The 17,906-nt window shown below is 35.3% G+C and overlaps 1 protein-coding gene across 1 annotated transcript in view; it reads left to right on the forward strand.

Annotated features, from left to right (window-relative positions):
• TTC6 (tetratricopeptide repeat domain 6) overlaps nt 1-17,906 on the forward strand; it is a 189,528-nt gene that overhangs the window by 154,018 nt on the left and 17,604 nt on the right. The window contains exons 21-26 of the mRNA XM_043556026.1: nt 3,473-3,607; nt 4,861-5,010; nt 5,808-5,948; nt 7,429-7,542; nt 10,663-10,782; nt 16,248-16,321. Coding sequence (XP_043411961.1) covers nt 3,473-3,607; nt 4,861-5,010; nt 5,808-5,948; nt 7,429-7,542; nt 10,663-10,782; nt 16,248-16,321 — 734 coding nt within the window. The remainder of the gene's footprint in view (nt 1-3,472; nt 3,608-4,860; nt 5,011-5,807; nt 5,949-7,428; nt 7,543-10,662; nt 10,783-16,247; nt 16,322-17,906) is intronic.

Below are 17,906 nucleotides of genomic sequence, written 5' to 3' on the forward strand. Positions count from 1 at the left end.
GTCCCTGGCTGTTGTTTCTTTATGCTCTTTCTTTTGAGGTAAATTCCTTAGTTTCATCATTTTGAAGGGAGAAAAGGAATTAATGAGGTTGAAAAAATTAAAATTAAAATTTTAAAGTTAAACTTAAAAATTTTAAATTAAAGTTTTCTGCTATGATTTGCTACCATAAACCTCCTCTTTTTTCTCTCTCTTCATCTTCTGGGATGCCTATGATTTGGATGTTATTCCTTTTTAATAAGTCATTAAGTTATTTAATTCTTGTATCATGCTCTTTTGCCTTAGTTTCCCTCTTTTTTTCGGGATTATTCTCCATAATTTTGTCTTCTATTTCACAGATTCACTGCTCTGCTTCATCCATCCTTGCCACGTGGCATCCATTTGAGATTGTGTCTCAGTTATAGCATTTTTAATTTCATCCTCACTGAATTTCACCTGTTATTTCCGCAGAAAGGTATTCTATGCTTTTTTCAACCCTAGCTAGTATTCTTATTATCATGATTCTAAATTCTAGGTCAGACATCTTGCTTATGTCTGTGTTGATAACGTCCCTGGCTGTCATTTCTTCCTGTTCTTCCTTTTGGGGTGAATTTCTTCGTTTTGTCATTCTGGAGGAAGAAAAAAATATAAATAAAATATTAAGTTGAAAATTGAAAAACAACAAAAAAAAGTCAAATAAAGGAAGCTGGATCCTAGGTGTGTTTTGGTTTGGTTGTTGAAAGAAGCTTGACAGAATAGAGCAAAAAGGGAAAGAAAAGAAAAGAAGAAAAAAAGAAAATGTTTAAAAATTAAAACAAATGTATACCATAAAATAGAATAAAAAGAAATTAAGAAAGTAAAATAGAATAAAAAGTCTATAAAAAATGAAAATATGGTAAAAAGAATTAAAAAATAAAAAAACAGAAAATAAAAATAAAATTTTCTCTTTGTATCCAAGAAAAAGAAAAGAAAAACAAAAATCAAAAAAACAAATAGATGGACCAGTAAACAGAATGAAATCTGAAATTACATACAATTTCCCCTGGAAGTCAAAGTATGAAGCACTTTATAGTCTACACTAAGCAGGCAGAAAGACATATAGTGGTGCTCTAGGCCCTGAGCTTGGTTGGTGCAGTTGGATTGGGCTTGGTGTAATGGCTCCTTTCTCCACTGCATGGCGCTGCTTAGCTTACTGGGGTGTATCGTTGTGGTGCACGTGTGCATGTATGCACATGCATGGGAAAGGTGAAAATTCAGAATTTTCTTTGAATTGTATTCAATCTCTAGATTATTTTAGGGGAGAATTGACACCTTTATGATACTGAATTTGTTTTGGGAATATTCTGACATTTTCTTAAAAATTAAACAAAAATTTATTTATATTCGAGGGAGAGTGAAAGATTGTGTGAAAGTGGGAGAGGGGCGGAGAGAGATGGAGACAGAATCTGAAGTAGGCTCCACGCTCTGAGCTGTCAGCACAGAGCCCAATGCGGGGCTCAAACTCATGAACCATGAGATCCTTTCCTTAGTCAAAGTCAGATGCTCAACTGACTGAGCCACCCAGGCACCCCTCTTATGTTTACTTTAACCTCCTCTCCTCCACTTATTGCTCTATAGAAATCTGGAATTACCTTTGATTGCCCTGTTCTATCCTATCAATAGTGATGTTCTCTTGATTCTTTCTAAATATCTCTCAGTTCTACTTCCTTTCTCCATTTCTATGGTCATTATCTAATCCAGAACATATTTTTATTTTACTAGAATGATAGCAACACTGTTGCACTCTTCTAAGCTTTTATCCACATAACAGCTGCAGTATTATTTTTAGAACATAAATATGCCTTACTTGGGTACCCCTCTAGATCTTCCCCAGGAGTCTTTTCAGAGAAGTGAAGAAGAGACAGGTAGGACATCAGCTAGCTATGAGAGGAAGCAGGAGGAAGTGAAGATGTATTTACTTTAATTTAAATGGGATGGAAGATTTTGTGGACTCAAAGAGACAGTGAAGGGGCAGTGACCCAGAAGAGGAAGGAAATAACTTGTGTTCAGGCAGAGCAGAAGGAGTAGGGGTCAAGAACACAGCTTGAGGAATCTAATTCCTTCTGAATTAGAATTAGAAATTTCAGAAGGAATTTCTCCTTCTGAAAAGGAGAAGAATAGAAACCATTCAAAGTCAGGAGAGAAAAAAATGGAAATGGAAGAAGATATAGATGTGTTGAAAAGTAAAAAGGAGGAAAATGGAGAAAGAAGGTGATGTATTTTTTCTATGGCAAGGTCAAGTGCTGAGAATAAGGATGGAAAGATGGATGTTGAAGTTATATGTGAATTAGATGCTAAGTGGAAGCACAAAGGACACTTAGCATATCCAAGCTAAATCTCGTTGTTTATTTAGTAATTTAATATGATTAAGAAAATGGTCTAAAGAGTCACAAATATTTATATTTCCATAAATATATCTGTTAGCTAATTATAAAAAAGTCATTTCTATCTGGAAAATTGAATTTTTTTCATTAGCAAATTTCAACTATTTTGACTAGTTTAAATGGGTGATTTATTTTAAAATTTATGTATTTATTCTGAGAGAGAGTGAGGGAGAGAGTGAGTGGGGGAGAGAGAGAGAGAGAGAGAGAGAGAGAGAGAGAGAGAGAGAGAAAATCTGTCCTGACAGTGCAGAGCCTGATGTGGGGTTCAAACCCATGAAATATGAGATCATGACCTGAGCTGAAATCAAGAGTCAAACACTTATCTGACTGAGCCACTCAGGTGCCCCTAAGAGGGTGATTTTTGATGTTAGTTTATTTTCTGGTGCCAGTGGATTCCCATTAAGAGCACAGTAGGACAGGGGCGCCTGGGTGGCTCAGTCAGTTAAGCGGCTGACCTCGGCTCAGGTCATGATCTCGCGGTCTGTGAGTTCGAGCCCCGCGTCGGGCTCTGTGCTGACAGCTCAGAGCCTGGAGCCTGTTTCAGAGTCTGTGTTTCCCTCTCTCTGACCCTCCCCCATTCATGCTCTGTCTCTCTCTGTCTCAAAAATAATAAACGTTAAAAAAAATTATAAAGAGCACAGTAGGACAAAATAAAGTTTGATAAAAACCACATCAGATATTATCATTGGAAATCTTTTACTATTTAATAGCTGTTCAGTATTTCTTTCAGGAAAATTACTGAAAAACTGGTCATAAACTAGTCTATAACTTTAAGCTGATTTTATACTACAAGAAAATAGCCTTAATAATGTAGAAATTATAGTATCAAAAGTGCATATCTATAGGTCTGCTTAAGTAGCAGATTTAGGAGAGACACCTTGTTGGGATTCCCTGCCATCAGACTCCCTGCTTGGGTCCTCAGCTGGTGGTGCACTGACAAGGCCTGTGTCCTACTGTGGCCTACTGTGAAATGAGAGTAGGGCTGCATGCTTAGCATTCTTTTTAACGTTTAAGGCTGTCATGTTAAATAAATGTTAAAACATTCCCTTCCATGTTTTTTTTAATCATTCTAGGAAGCTATGAGAATGTTTAAAAAGGCGTTGGATATCTTTTCTCATTCTGATAAAGGACCAAATGCCATAGCAGCTTCAGCAGACTGTCTGTATAACTTGGGCCTTTGTTACATGGAGGAAGGCAACATACAAATGGTATTTTGTGTATTTAGGAGCATAGGTTTTTTGTGATTTTGGAAATTGATTTCTTGAATTCAGTTCTATTTCTGAAGGCTACCTATACAGCGATTGACTAGACCAAAGTTTCTTATAAAGGTTGGCTTAATACAATCAGTCTGCACCCTGCAATACCTGCTATATCATTTTATTGACTCAGTACCTTTTATTTGATGTTGGTTTGCCAACAGTATTCCAAAGACTAATGTGTGTTTCCCACCAAAACAATAAATCTAACTGTAAGAAATTGTTATAGCAGAATATTTTCATCACATTAACATGAATTTACTCATTAAATTGTAAACATTTTAAATTGAGTGCTTCTGAGTAATACTATAGAATAAATAGAACATGAGTAGGATACTAATTTCTTTTATTGACAACTGAACAATTCATATCAGATTGAAACTGGTTATTAAGATGGTCAGATTCATTGAAAGCCAGTTGACTCAGTTATTATGTATTGATCCAATATTCGGCTAATTTATATAATTCTCCATTTTAAAATTGTCAATGATGTGATAAATAAGTAATACAATTGATATTTTACAGTGGCTAATGTTGGATATTCCATAACTGAATCTCCCTATACACAGGCATAGACACAGATGCACACACACACACACACACACACACACACCATTCCAGTCTTTGTATTTAGGGGTGGACAGTGTTTGAAACTTGAATCTCCATAAACTTGAAGAAGAGTTGCACTTGATGAGTTGTTCCATTAAGAAATTCCAATAAATATAAAATTAATTATAAATATTTTCTGTGTTTTTAGTCCTTTTGGACAACCAGAGCAAACCAACATTTGCTTTACAACATTGGGGAAATTTTTAGAGTTCCATTGTTCAGAAATGTTATTACTATGTATCTGCTATGGTTCTTGGGCCCTCATAGAAAATAAATGTACTGGTTGTGATTTCTTTGAAGAAACACATTATGAAGAATAACAATTAAAATTACACCTCCAAAAGTATTGGTATCTAACAACATGGATTATATAGATATCAGTTTGGGAGTAAAGGAACCTATAAATTATAGTAATAAACCTGACTTGTTTATATTACTTTTGTTTTCTCCACGAATTTCACTGGAAAATGTATTTAAAATGACCAAAAATAAGTGAAAACTTTTAAACAATTGTTATACACTGTAATTTATTAGCATTTTAAGTTAATCTATTCTACTCCCTAAATGATTTTCTTTTTAACAATATACTCTCCTAGGCTTTTGATTGTTTTACAAAAGCTGTGAAAGCAAATCCTGATTTTGCAGAAGGCTTTTATCAACGTGGTCTTTGTAAAGTAAAACTTAACAAGGATAGCTCGGTCCTGGATTTTAATCGTGCAATTACCCTCAATCCAAAACATTACCAGGTATTTAAATGAACAATTTCAGTGATTTGGAGAGTGTGTTAAATTTGCTCAAACTATTCAAGCCTTTATACGTTGTTATTATTAGTTAGCAAGAATCAGTTACTTATACCTACTTCTTAGCCAACTGTGTTTTGATAATCCATATATCTGTATTTCCCTTTGAACTAAAGATGTTATTTCCAACAGTGATATGTTATATGTAAAGGTGCTTTCTGAATTGTGATGTTTATAAGTTTTGTTAATATTTTACTATACCTATTAATAATTATAATTTTATATACTGTTATTAATTTCATTTACTTCTTATTTTGCTATCACATTTATTCTTGCCTTTTAAGAGGCTGGAGAGATGACACAAGATTGCATCTTGATTTTAAAAGCCTATGAAATTTGAATATGGACTAAATATTAGATGATTTTAAGGAAATACTATTAATTTTGTTAGATATATAATGATAGGGTGCTTATGTAAGAGAATGTTTACATAGTGGAAAACTCGGGGGTGAAGTATTATGTCTACAACTTATTTTTAAATAATTCAGAAAAAAATAGATACAACAAATATTGCAAAATAATAATTATTGAATCAAGATGGTAGTCATATTGATGTTCATTATGCTATTTTTTCTATTTTATATATTTGAAATATTTTCTAATAAAAGAGAGTGGGAAAAAAGACTATATTTTATATAATCTTTGGGTGGCATGGATTTGTTCAAACTATTACATATTTTGGGGGAATCGATGCTTTTACTAAAACTTCCATTCTTGCTTTCCTCTGCTCTTTCCCTGAAAAGGCGTATCTAAGCCGAGTAGCCTTCTATGGTTTAAAAGGAAGATACTCCAAAGCAATCTTGAATTGTAATGAGGCCATCAAAATTTATCCTCAGAGTGTGCGTGCCTATATCTACAGAGGAGTTCTGAAATACTACAACAAGGTAGGGCGGTTTCCTGCCTTGTTAACTGAGATTTTAGAGTGCTCTGATGCCAAGTTATGACTTGCTTCCTTTTTTTCTCTGTGAGAGGAGAATTGCCAAGGTATAAAGGACAGAACTGCATAAGACACTTTATACTTTTTTCACAAAATAGTGATATTTATTTTTGACATTTGTATTTTGAATAGCACTCTTTATTTATCTGATTAAGAAAATAGTGTATATTTATTATAGAATTTGGAAAGTACACAGGGGAATAAAGGGAAAGATTAAAATCACCTACTATCCCCACCATCGAATGAAAATTCCAGAGGGCATTTTGGTGTATTTACATTTAGTCTTTTTTCCCCTGGGGGGAAAATATATATATTATATATATATATGTATGTATGTATATATATATATGTATATACATGTATATATGTATGTATGTATATATATGTATATACATGTGTATATATATGTATGTATATATGTATATACACGTATGTATATATACATATGTATATACACGTATGTATATATACATATATACATGTATATATATGTATATATGTGTGTGTATATATATGTATATATATATATTATATATGTGTAATCCAAAATTGGGATTATGCTACCTATAAATTTGTTGTGCCTTGCTTGTCACAATACTTGAGGGTACCATTTTTAACAACTGAATAATATTCTACCATATTTTATTCTTGATCACTTTATTGTTGGACATTTGGATTGTTTTAAATATTTTACTATTTTACTATATTACTATCTTCATACTGTTACACTGAAAACAAAGTCATTGCTTGAGTTTATGATTGATTCTTAAGTGGAAATTACTGGATCAAAGGGTGTGAGCAGTACCATTGATATCTGATACTTCATGGAATACATTGTTTCTCCCTACTTTTCTTTTCTGACCTTTCTTTGTAACTATTTCATATGAAATACTTTGCAAATAATGCCTGAAAGCAAAGGTAAGACCTTGTATTACATGTTAATTCCATGAAAATTACTATCTATAGAAATGAGTGATCTAAGGTATCAGGAAAGCATCAAAGAGGAAGTGAAGGAGAACATGGGTAGGTAACATGGCGATTATGTGATCTAACAGTAAGAGTGACAGAAGCAAGCTCTGATGAATATTTGCTGGATGAATATGGCTTATTTCTCTTTTACTAATAAGAAGTATAATTTTCTTTTTGCTTTATAGCAATATTGGCAATAAAATAATCATCTAAGTTAAAGTTGTTTGTATATTGAATTTTATTTGAAGGTAGGAGAAACATTATTATAATAATTCCTATCAAAAGATCTTCTTAATTAACTCTATGAAAAATTAGGTTACTTGTCTTAATTTCAAATGATACGCAGGATGGTTGAATGAGTGTTCAAAAAATTCTGATAGAATCAAGAACTTATTTTACAATTAAATTTCATTCCATTACGATTAACCCTTGTTATCTAATTATTTTGTTCTTTGTAGACTTATAAGCTAGCAATTACAGATTTAACTACAGCTATCAACATGGACAAAAACAGTTACATAGCATTTTATAACAGAGCCTTATGTTATACCAAGATAAGTGAGCTTCGAATGGTAAGATGACCATTTTAGTAAACAACATGTTAACGCATTTGTAAACACATTTAAAGTATGTGTAAAACATGTTCTTCTTATTTATGTTATAATTTTGAAAAATAATTCCTATGGAAATACACACACACACACACACACACACACACACACATACACACACACACTTACACACTTGCGAAACCAAAGAACCATTTCAAAGAATATTTAGTGTTTTTGTTGGTCCTCACCAAATATTTTTATACCAATCTCTGCAATGTCAAATGAAAATGACTTTTACAATGCTTATATAAGCATTTAAAGGCATTTATAAATTAAAATATATTGCATAATTCTCACTTGAGTAAATGTTTCTACTGAATTTTTAAGCAGTGATCACTAGCAATATTGTTGCTTTAAAATCTCAACATTAGCCAGAACAGTTTGTCAGGGTGTTTTTTTGTTTTTTGGTTTTTTTTTTGTTTTTTGTTTTTTTTTGTACACTGTTCAGACCATGGGCACAGCAGGGAGTTTTGAATGATGGTTTCCAAGACTGGGACCAGTGACCAGTATTGCCTGTGTATTTATTATGAAGCTGTAACTAAAGGCTACAGTAATCATTTTTCTCAATTTGTCATGATCCACCTTCCACCAGTGCAAGGCCTCTTTTATATTTTCTAATCTTCCCCATCTCTTTCCTACTCTTGTAGGTTTGGTCCTTTTCCAGTGGAGATTCCTCACTGGCCAGCTGGTCTCAGTCTGTTAGTGTTCTGTCCCATCCTCTTGCTTCCCTTTCTCTGTTGCCTGCTTGTCTTCCTTTTTTTTTCTCTGCTTCCATAGCCAGTGAAACATTCCTTTAAAAAACTACATCACATTCCTGCTGTTCTGTGTGGATACACTCTGCAATCTCCTTGAAATTTGGGCAGTTAAATCTGTTTAAAGCATTTGGAGATTTAGAAATTTATTTGCTATGGAAGGGAAAAAGTTGAGAACCATTTTTTCTACCTAAGGACTGTAGAATTCCTGGTAACCAGTCTGTCAGGTTTCCTCCAGAAATGTTGACAAATGAATAACTAATTTTTAACAAAGGAGTTGTTAAGATTCTAAGAGCTAATTAAAGGATCATTTATCAGAGAAACCTGCATAGCAGGTGTCTTTGACAACTCCCTCCCCACCCCCATTCCTGCCTTTTCTGGGTAATTCTGAAGCCACAAACAATGGACTGGGTAGGGGCAGGGAACTCCCATTTTTGTTATCTCTGATATATAACAAAGTCAGTGTTCTATGAATGGGAAAAAATGTAAAACTACCTAGAGACCTAACTAGAATAATAACATATTGGTTATGTTAGAGCTGCTCTGTATCCAACACATTTCATCCCATTGAGTCATTTTACAGAGGAGGAAATGAAAGTAGGGAGAAGTTAGAAACACAACCAAGTCCCAGAGAGAGTAGAGACCTGCATTGGTATTCACAGGTTTGTTTGCTTCTGGTTAACAGTCTTTAGGTGGCTTTGTAAAACCATCTGACATCGAGCATGTGGACCGGATGTCATTTAACAGTGTCACCTCCTCTCTTTTTGTCTACCTCCCTGTTTCTCAGGGAGAAACAGTGATTCCTGCCATCACTAGACTGAGGAAACCCAAGTATCTTTCTGTAGAAAATGTACTTAGGCTTTCTTCCAAGATATACTTTCATAAAAACTAACAAAAGGTGAATTCTGCTTTCTACCACCGTGTATTAATATAAGTAACAGTTACCACTTACTTAGGGCTTATTGGGTGACAAACACAGGGCTAAATCCTTTACCAGCATAAAGTCAAATATTTTTAAGTGGACTTCTACAACAACAATATGATAAATTACCTCCCAGTTTTGCAGACGAAGAAACTGAGGCTTAGTGTTAAGCAATTTTCCCAAGACTGAAAAGCTAAGTAAAAATAGCAGAGGCACGATCCAAATCCTGCTCATTGACCTTCATGAAATCTCATTTCCCAGCTTCTGTTTCCTCTTGTGTCACATATTCAGTTGCTTAGTGGATCTCTAAGGCATCTTACAGATTTTACATTCTGTTATTCTGTGAAAGGAAAATTGCTAACATTCTAGTTTTGTTTTTGTTTTATAAGTATTACAAATTATTTTTACAGCCCTGGCATAGGCCCACTGATAATTATGTCACAATGAACATATAGGACCTTTAATTGTACAGTTCTTTTAGACACTTGAGTGCCTAGTAATGAAACACTAGAGAAGGACCAATGAGCAAATAGCAAAATAATATTATTTGCATTTTCAGTTAGTATGTGCTACAAGTGTGTACGTTTTGGCCCTTTTCTGATGAAACCATATGGCTTTTTTGGACAAAATATTCAGCAGGAAAATGAGTTAAAAGATTTAGTTCCAACCCAAATTTGCCGTATTCCTGGTACCTGGCATAGAGTAGATGACCAGTAAAAACATACTTAGTCAGTGAATAATGTAATTTAAAAAGATTAAAGTAATGGAGAAAGGTCCTATGAGTTGATCATTCTTAGTTTAGAATAATGTCTTACAGAATACAAATATGCTTATCAAAGTGCTTATCAAAAGAGTGCTTATTTATTGTTTATTAAAATCTATTTACATTGATTCATGATTTATTCAACAAAAATTTATCTGATTTCTATTATGTACGGGCACTGAACTAGTTACTGGCTTTACAATGGTGAGCAAAATAGATAAGCTCTACCTCCATAAAACTTAGGTTTCCGTGAGGAAAACAATAAAACACTAAAAATAAATTAAATTTTAAAAGGTAGCAAGTGCTCTGCTTTCATGTCAACAGTCATTTGGTGAAACTACTGAGGTGAGGGAGGGTGTTGCATGCCCCCCCACCAAACCATACACAATAAAAGTGCTTAGAAGCATTTCACAGATAACATGTGAAAAGCGAGCAGTGTGGACCATTTATTAAAGCATAGCAGTATCTGTAACACTTAGTTAAGGGGACCCTTTAAATATAAATGACTATTTTTGGCCATAAATGTACGCCATATTAAAGAACTGATGTGAGGTCCTAGTTTGGGCATAAACACATTTGTTCATAGCCAGTGTAGTGAGACTCTAGAGTTGAATCCAGGTTGTAAGTGGTTATTTTATTTTTAGGCATTAACAGATTATGGCATTGTGCTGCTTCTCGATGCTGGAGAAACTGTGATGTTAAACACCTTCATTAACCGTGGACTCATCTATGTAGAGTTAGAGCAGTATACTTTCGCATTGGAGGTAAACCTTGTTTCCTTGCAAAAATGAACCTATTTGATATTGCATGTTCTGTTCTGAAAACTAGTGAACAAGTTTCTTTTGGTATCAAATGGCAATATTAATGAGCAATAACAACTTTAGCAAGAATTGTATTGAAGTACTTTGAATGAATAAGAGAATCTTTGCCAAGAAATCGTGTATGTTTACTTTGCTTTGATTACAGGGAAACATCTAATATGTAAAAAAAAAATGTTTCTGATTTGATGAAGTATCAAAACACTCACCTCCCCCCAGGGAATATTTTGGCTACACACAAAACTCAATTATTTGGCAAATAGAATGATTTACGTATTGATTTATTTTGCTGCTCAGTGATAATTCTTTCTCATTCACAATTTTCCTCATTCCCCATTGACAATATATCAAAATAAATCTGTTTGTTTTGTTTAGGGGAGAAAATAGGTGCTCAAAATAGGCTACTGGGAATAGCCTTTTTAGTGGAAACAGGCACTCAGGCACTCAGAATTGCAATGGAAGATAGCATCTGTAGTGTATCAGAAGAAAAACGGGTGGTTTAAAATGTATTTTAATAATTAATTATTGGGGCACCAGGGTGGCTCAGTTGGTTAAGCCTCCGACTTTGGCTCAGGTCATGATCTCGCGGTTCATGAGTTCCAGCCCTGTGTCGAGCTCTGTGCTGACAGCTCAGAGCTTGCTTAGGGTTCTCTGTCTCCCTCCCTCTCTGCCCCTCCCCTGCTTGTGCTCTGTCTGGCTCTCTGTCTCTCTCTGTCTCTCCCTCTCAAAAATAAACATTAAAAAATTAAAAAAATAATTAGTTATAATTAAACAAAATTCACTATTATCATTTTTATCTTATTTGTATTTTCTCTTTTAAATTAATTTTGGAATTGATATGAGGCAAAAATTAAATAGCAATTTGAGGGTTGTAGTTAAATAGTGACATTTTGCTTTTGTGTGTCTGAAGAACCACAACAGAATAATACGGAGTGGAGTGGTCCCTAATTTTTTCACCTCCAGACATGGCTTATATTATTTTCCTATGCCTGGGAGCCATCTTTTGAGATTCTGCCCCCCTCCCCCCCCCCCCCAGAATTACTTATTGTTAAGGAAGTGCCTGAGAAAACTTATTCTAGGCAATTTATACTGTGATGAAATGCAGTTTCAAGATTTGAACTCCTTCAGGTTTTGGTTTTGAGATACACCATTCAGAATTCTCTCAGGTAGGTAGAGCTCCATCACTTCTTTGGAGCAGGCAAGTAAGCTCTGGAACTCTGGGCACCAGTGTTGGGGTGGAGCAAGTGAGGACAGTAGGGGTTGGGAGCAAAATACCTCAGCTGCTGGAGAATTTAATATAGGACCCATGTTATTTAACAAGTACGTATTTATTTAGTACTTAATAAAATCTTTCAACTAAGAAGTACTGGGGCAAGATTTGAGCTCCAATCTTTCTTGATTCCAAATCCTATGTTCTCTCTGAAAAAGCAGGTTACTGGCATTGGCATTGAAGCCTTGGGAATCAGGAAGACCAGAGTTCCAGTTCTTGAGGACCTCATGGTCTCAGGGGAATCATTCTGGACCCTTCTCTTTCTTTACCCCACATCTAACTCATGAGCAAGTCCAATCAGCTCTACTGTCGAAGCATATTTTGAATTCATCACTTCTCATTTTTGCCACTGCTGTCCTCCTAATTCAGGCCTTTGCCATCTCTTCCCTGGACTCCTGTAGTAGCTTCTTAATTGCCTTTCTGCTTTTGCTCTTGTTCCTCTACATGCTGTTCTTCACACAGCAGCCAGAGAGACCTCTTAAAAACATAAAGAAGATCAAGTTATTCCTTTGTTCAAAACCTTCCAGTGGCTTCCCATCACATTGAGCATAAAATATGAATCCTTGACTATGGCCAGCCAAGACCCTACATGGTCTGACTGTTGCCCATTGATCTGCCTTCATGGTCAAATGCTCTTCTTTTCTTCACGCAAGTCACTCCACTCTGGCCTTTTGCTTTTGCTTGGAAATGGCAGGCTCCCTTCCTGCCTAAGAGCCCTCACACAAGTGATTCCCTAAGCAAGCACGGAACACTCTTCCCACTGATCTGTCTGTGGTGCCTATCTTGCTTTCATTTCAGTTTCTGCCCAAATGTGGCCTCCTTAGTAAAAAAGACCATAGATTAATTAAAATCCAATGTTTAAAAACTTAAAATAAATCAAAATAAGTCTAGAAAGGGAAAACACAGGGACAGAAAACAGAGAAAACCAGCAGAAAACAAATAATAAAATCGTAGACCTGAATCTAATCATATCAGATGTTACATTAAATGGAAAAGGGCAAAATGTGCCAATTAAAATAATGAGAATATCAGATTGGAATTTTTAAAAAGCCCCAACTATATTCTGGCTATAAGAAATATACTTTAAATGATATAAATAGGTAAAAGTCTAGGAAAAAAGCATGCCCTGCAACCACTAATTAAAAGTAAAAACAGAAAAAAAGAGTTTTTTTTCATGTAAAGTAAAAAAATTAGTTTAAAAACTAAATTAAAAAATGCAAGTTGAAAAAAACCCAGTGAAAGTATATGACTTTTAATATTAAGATGGCTAAATAAAACAAGCAAGAGAAACAGTCTTAAAACTTCCCAGGGAAAATTTTTTAGTGGGAGTAATTGATTAATAGTGAGGTTAAGTAGGATGAGTACTGAAAACTTATTAGTTAATTGAAAGTTGTATGACCTTCATAAGAACACGTTGACCAGGAAGTAGAATGCAGCATTTAGACTGGCATTGTTTAGGAAGTTAATAGTTAAGCTGGTTGGATTAAGAACATTTGTTTATCCCTTTGTCCTCTTGAAAACCTACCAGGAAGACAGTAAAGGAATAAAAAATATATAATTCCACAAAGTTCAAGATAGTGGAAAAGAGTTGTTCATGGCACCCCAAACTACTACTCAAGATTTTAATACCTCAAACTTAAAAATAAATGAGTACCAAGGTTCCTACACTTGAGTGAAGTAAAACAGAGACTGAAACCAACAAATGCATGGCCATAGGTATATGGGATGGTGGCAGGAGGTGTGAGGTGCATGGAACGATGGTGTAAGATAGCTAAGTATTATCCTATGGTGGAAGTTAAACCTGATAGGATACTCATGTTATTTAGAAATTGGAAGGTAAATAGCAAAACAAAAAACAGCAAGTTGTAAAAAGAATTGCCTCTGGGGAGTGGGAATCAAGTAAGGAGAGGGGGAACAGGAGGTCACTGTAAGCTTTCTAGTTTTATTAGACCCTATACACTGTATACACGGGTTGCTTTGATAAGAATAAAAATAAATAAACAACAAATGTCTTTAGAGGCAGTTTACAAATTACAAAATAAAATTGGCCTTATTTTTTTCTTAATTTTTTAAATGTTTATTATATATATTTAAGAGAGAGAGACAGAGAACGAGCAGAGTAAGGCAGAGAGAGAGGGAGACACAGAATCTGAAGCAGGCTTCAGGCTCTGAGCTGTCAGCACAGAGCCCAACACGGGGCTCGACCTCACGAACAATGAGATCATGACCTGAGCTGAAGTTGGACACTCAACCAACTAAGCCACACAGGCACCCCTAAAATTGGCCTTATTAAACAACAAGTAGAAGTTGAGGGAATGTGGAGACATGGCAGCCATTGGTGTTGACCATGCTTTCAAGGAGATGTTCTTTCGAGGACAAGAACTAGAATGACAGGGCATGTGTAGTTTGATAGTGGGAGGATTGAGGGAAGGCACGTTAGGGTGGGGCAGTGAGACAAGGATTAAAGGTACAGAAAACAGCAGGACTATGATGGAGCAGGTATCCAGAAGAGACAGGCACGAATGAGGTCCCAGCCCACCCTCTGACACAGAAAGCAAGACAGTGTGGGTGAAGGTCTTTACAAATAAACTCAAATCAGTGGAGGGAATGAGAGTTGGGACTTTGCTTTGTGTAAAAATGACTTGGCGTGGTTTGTTATTTATGATATCCATATTAAAGAAAAGATTAATGCAGATGAGAAAAATAATAAAAATGCTGATAGCTTTATTTTGAGTAATGCTAACAGTCATCATTTATGTCTATTGCTGATCATTAATGTCTAATTACCATATAGTGTAATAATGGTTATATATATAAAGTCAGGTTGACATTTATAAATTTTATCTGATTACAAAATGGAAATTGGTATTCTCAACCTTTTAGGTTTATGATCACTCCCCACAACTCCTCAAATTAATAGGAACATTTAAGTAAATCTCACACTTACAAATTTGCCTCTATTTTAGCCAAATGATCCTTCTAGAGGAGTTAGTTACCAGCATATTTGATTAGATTATATTTGATTAGACAATGACTTTCTTATTTTCTCCCGAATATTTCCATTTGGTATCAAAATTTACTTCAGGAATCTAAGTGGGGAATCCATATTCGCGGGTTGGTCTCGGTAACTAATACCTTCCTCCCCCAGTAGGATCGCAGAATGCTCATTTGACCCCACTACTCCATCTTTCACCCCAGTATTTGCAGAAAACTCATTCTATCCCCAAAAGACAGCCAGCTTCCCTCTGGCACAGCCCTGGAAGGTTTGTGGAAGAAAGATGGGAAGGAGATAGAAAAGGGGGAACAGAGAAGGACAGGGAGACGATCTGTTAAGCTTAGCCCATCTCCGGCACCTACTAGAGGACAACGTTAGGGCCACAGCATCAGATTTAGCACTTTTAATTCTCTTAACAGCCTCTTCCCCAGGGTCATTCAGGTCTATCCTAGCTGACTTCTCTAACTCAAAATCGTGGGGTTAGAGTTTACATTGCTCCCTCTCAGGAGGCTTCTAGGATTCCTGCACAAAATGATACACTCCTTCCCAGAAGTGTGGATTCCAAAGGTAGGAGTAGCCTTAGCTAATCCACATGAAAGGCCCAGTTATACGCTTTAACTGGGCCTGAGTATCTGCTTGTGTTATAGACATGTATTGCCAAAGCTTGTCTCCAAGTGAATTTCTCTTTCTATCTAGATGAGGATGTTTCTGGTGATGTGCACTCAGAAAACAAAAACAAAAACAAAAAACAATTAAAAGAAAGCAAATGAAATATCTCCTTACACACATCAGGGCAAAACCACAAAGGTTCCGGATCCCGGAACCAGTCCCGCCTGCCCTCAGTGCAAGTGTAGGTGGTGTGTCAGGGAAGGTGCAAATATCTCCTTACACACATCAGGCCAAAACCACAAGGAAAGTGGAGACTAGTAGCGTAAGAATCCGAGTGAGTTTTCAGTTATGGGTTTCCTCTGCTCCATCGATTCTCACTAGCTGTGTTGCTAAAAGGAAAAAAAAAGTTTTAGGAAGATGTATATTTTTAATGTTTGTGTTAAGTATGTTTGTGGTAGAATCAAAGTTAGAAGGAAGTTTAAGAAAGCACAGAAGATCATGTTGCAAAATTAACAAAGCCCTGTAAAACTGTTTCAGGATTTTAAACAAGCTGCGCTGATAAGCAAGACTAATGTGAGCCTTTGTCAAGCCACTGCCATGTGCCATCACAGGTACGGAGTGCAATGTATGTTGACATGAAAGCAGGTAGGACCAACAAATTTATAGTAATGATAGAAGAATAGAAGAAACAGAGGAAAATGCTGTGGAAGTAACAGAGTACAAAAATGGGGAGAGACACGAAGACTCCCTATGAAGTAGTGGGGGGCACACCTGAATGTGTCATTAGCACCCTTCTACCTTCCAATAAGTGATTTAGCCAAGTGTAGAAGAAAATACCTGTATCATGGCATTGCGGTACCCACCTGCTACACCCCAGGACAGGACCTTGGTAATATACTGAATAAAATCATGCATAGCTTGAAATAGCTAAAAATAAAATCAAATTAATTAATTTTATTCATAAAATGGAACTAGCTTTTAAAAAGCATGTTTCTTGGAAGAGAGGGTGATTTCAAAAAGTAATACATTTTCAAGAATATTTTGCATTTAGACAACATAGTTCTAAATCTAAAACCAATTACAATAATACCAGTAAATATCCACAAAATACAATGAAATCTGCAAAAAAAAAAAACCCATATTACTAAAACATTGTTACCTGTTTCTGGGGATATTATAAACATAAGTAAGTTATAGAAGGGGAGAAAAGAGCAGTTACATAGGCTAAAATACAGATGGTGATCAGTTAATAACTTAGATAGTATTGGGGGTACCTGGGTGGCTTAATCAGTTAAGTGTCTGACTTCGGCTCAGGTCATGATCTCACGGTTTGTGAGTTTGAGACCCCATCGGGCTCTGTGCTAACAGCTCAGAGCCTGGAGCCTGTTTCAGATTCTGTGTTTCCCTCTCTCTCTGCCCCTACCCCACTCACGCTCTGTCTTTCTCTCTCTAAAAAATAAATAAACACTGAAAAAACCTTAGATAGTATTAGAGTAGATATATTTTGTTAACTATAGTGTTTCTACATATACATTTAGCATCTAAAAATTAATTTCTGGTCATTTTGCTTTTAAAAGCATAGAGGTTCACACATGAAGATTTTAATGTGGAATAAAATGTATTTGAGTAAGTAATAGTTTACAGCATTATTTTTCATGAAACAATAGCAATTAATTGGAAGGGAAATTAGGATATTCATAAATTATGTAGACTAAGCTATGTAAATATCCAATTTAGAGAATAGAATACAGTTTGAATTATTTAGGAAATCAACATTCTATTTTTCCCTTTAGGACATAGGTGTAGTACAGACTACATTTCCCTGTGAGAGTAAGACTTTTTTTTTTTTTTTAACAAACATAGTAATCTAATAACTGGTACTTGTGAAAGGCATCACTGAGTTAAAAAGCATTTATTTTTCTATAGACAGCAAAACATAGTCACACCACTGTCTGTGTTAATCCAGCAACCTTTGCATAACCCATCTCTTTAGGTAATTGTCATTCTTAAAGAGAGATGGACTAATGATGACTGATGTGTTTGTTTTGGTGGGTGAGTGCAGACCAAAAATGTCTGAGGTCATTGTATTCTCTTAAAATTAAAAAAAAAGACTCCAAAATTTTTCCTAACCTCATTCCTATGTTTAGCAACTATTAGAGACAGTAAAGTTCTCTCTCTGTCAGTTCCCGATCTCTT

The sequence above is a fragment of the Prionailurus bengalensis genome, chromosome B3 (assembly GCF_016509475.1).
Source record: "Prionailurus bengalensis isolate Pbe53 chromosome B3, Fcat_Pben_1.1_paternal_pri, whole genome shotgun sequence".
NCBI lineage: Eukaryota > Metazoa > Chordata > Mammalia > Carnivora > Felidae > Prionailurus > Prionailurus bengalensis.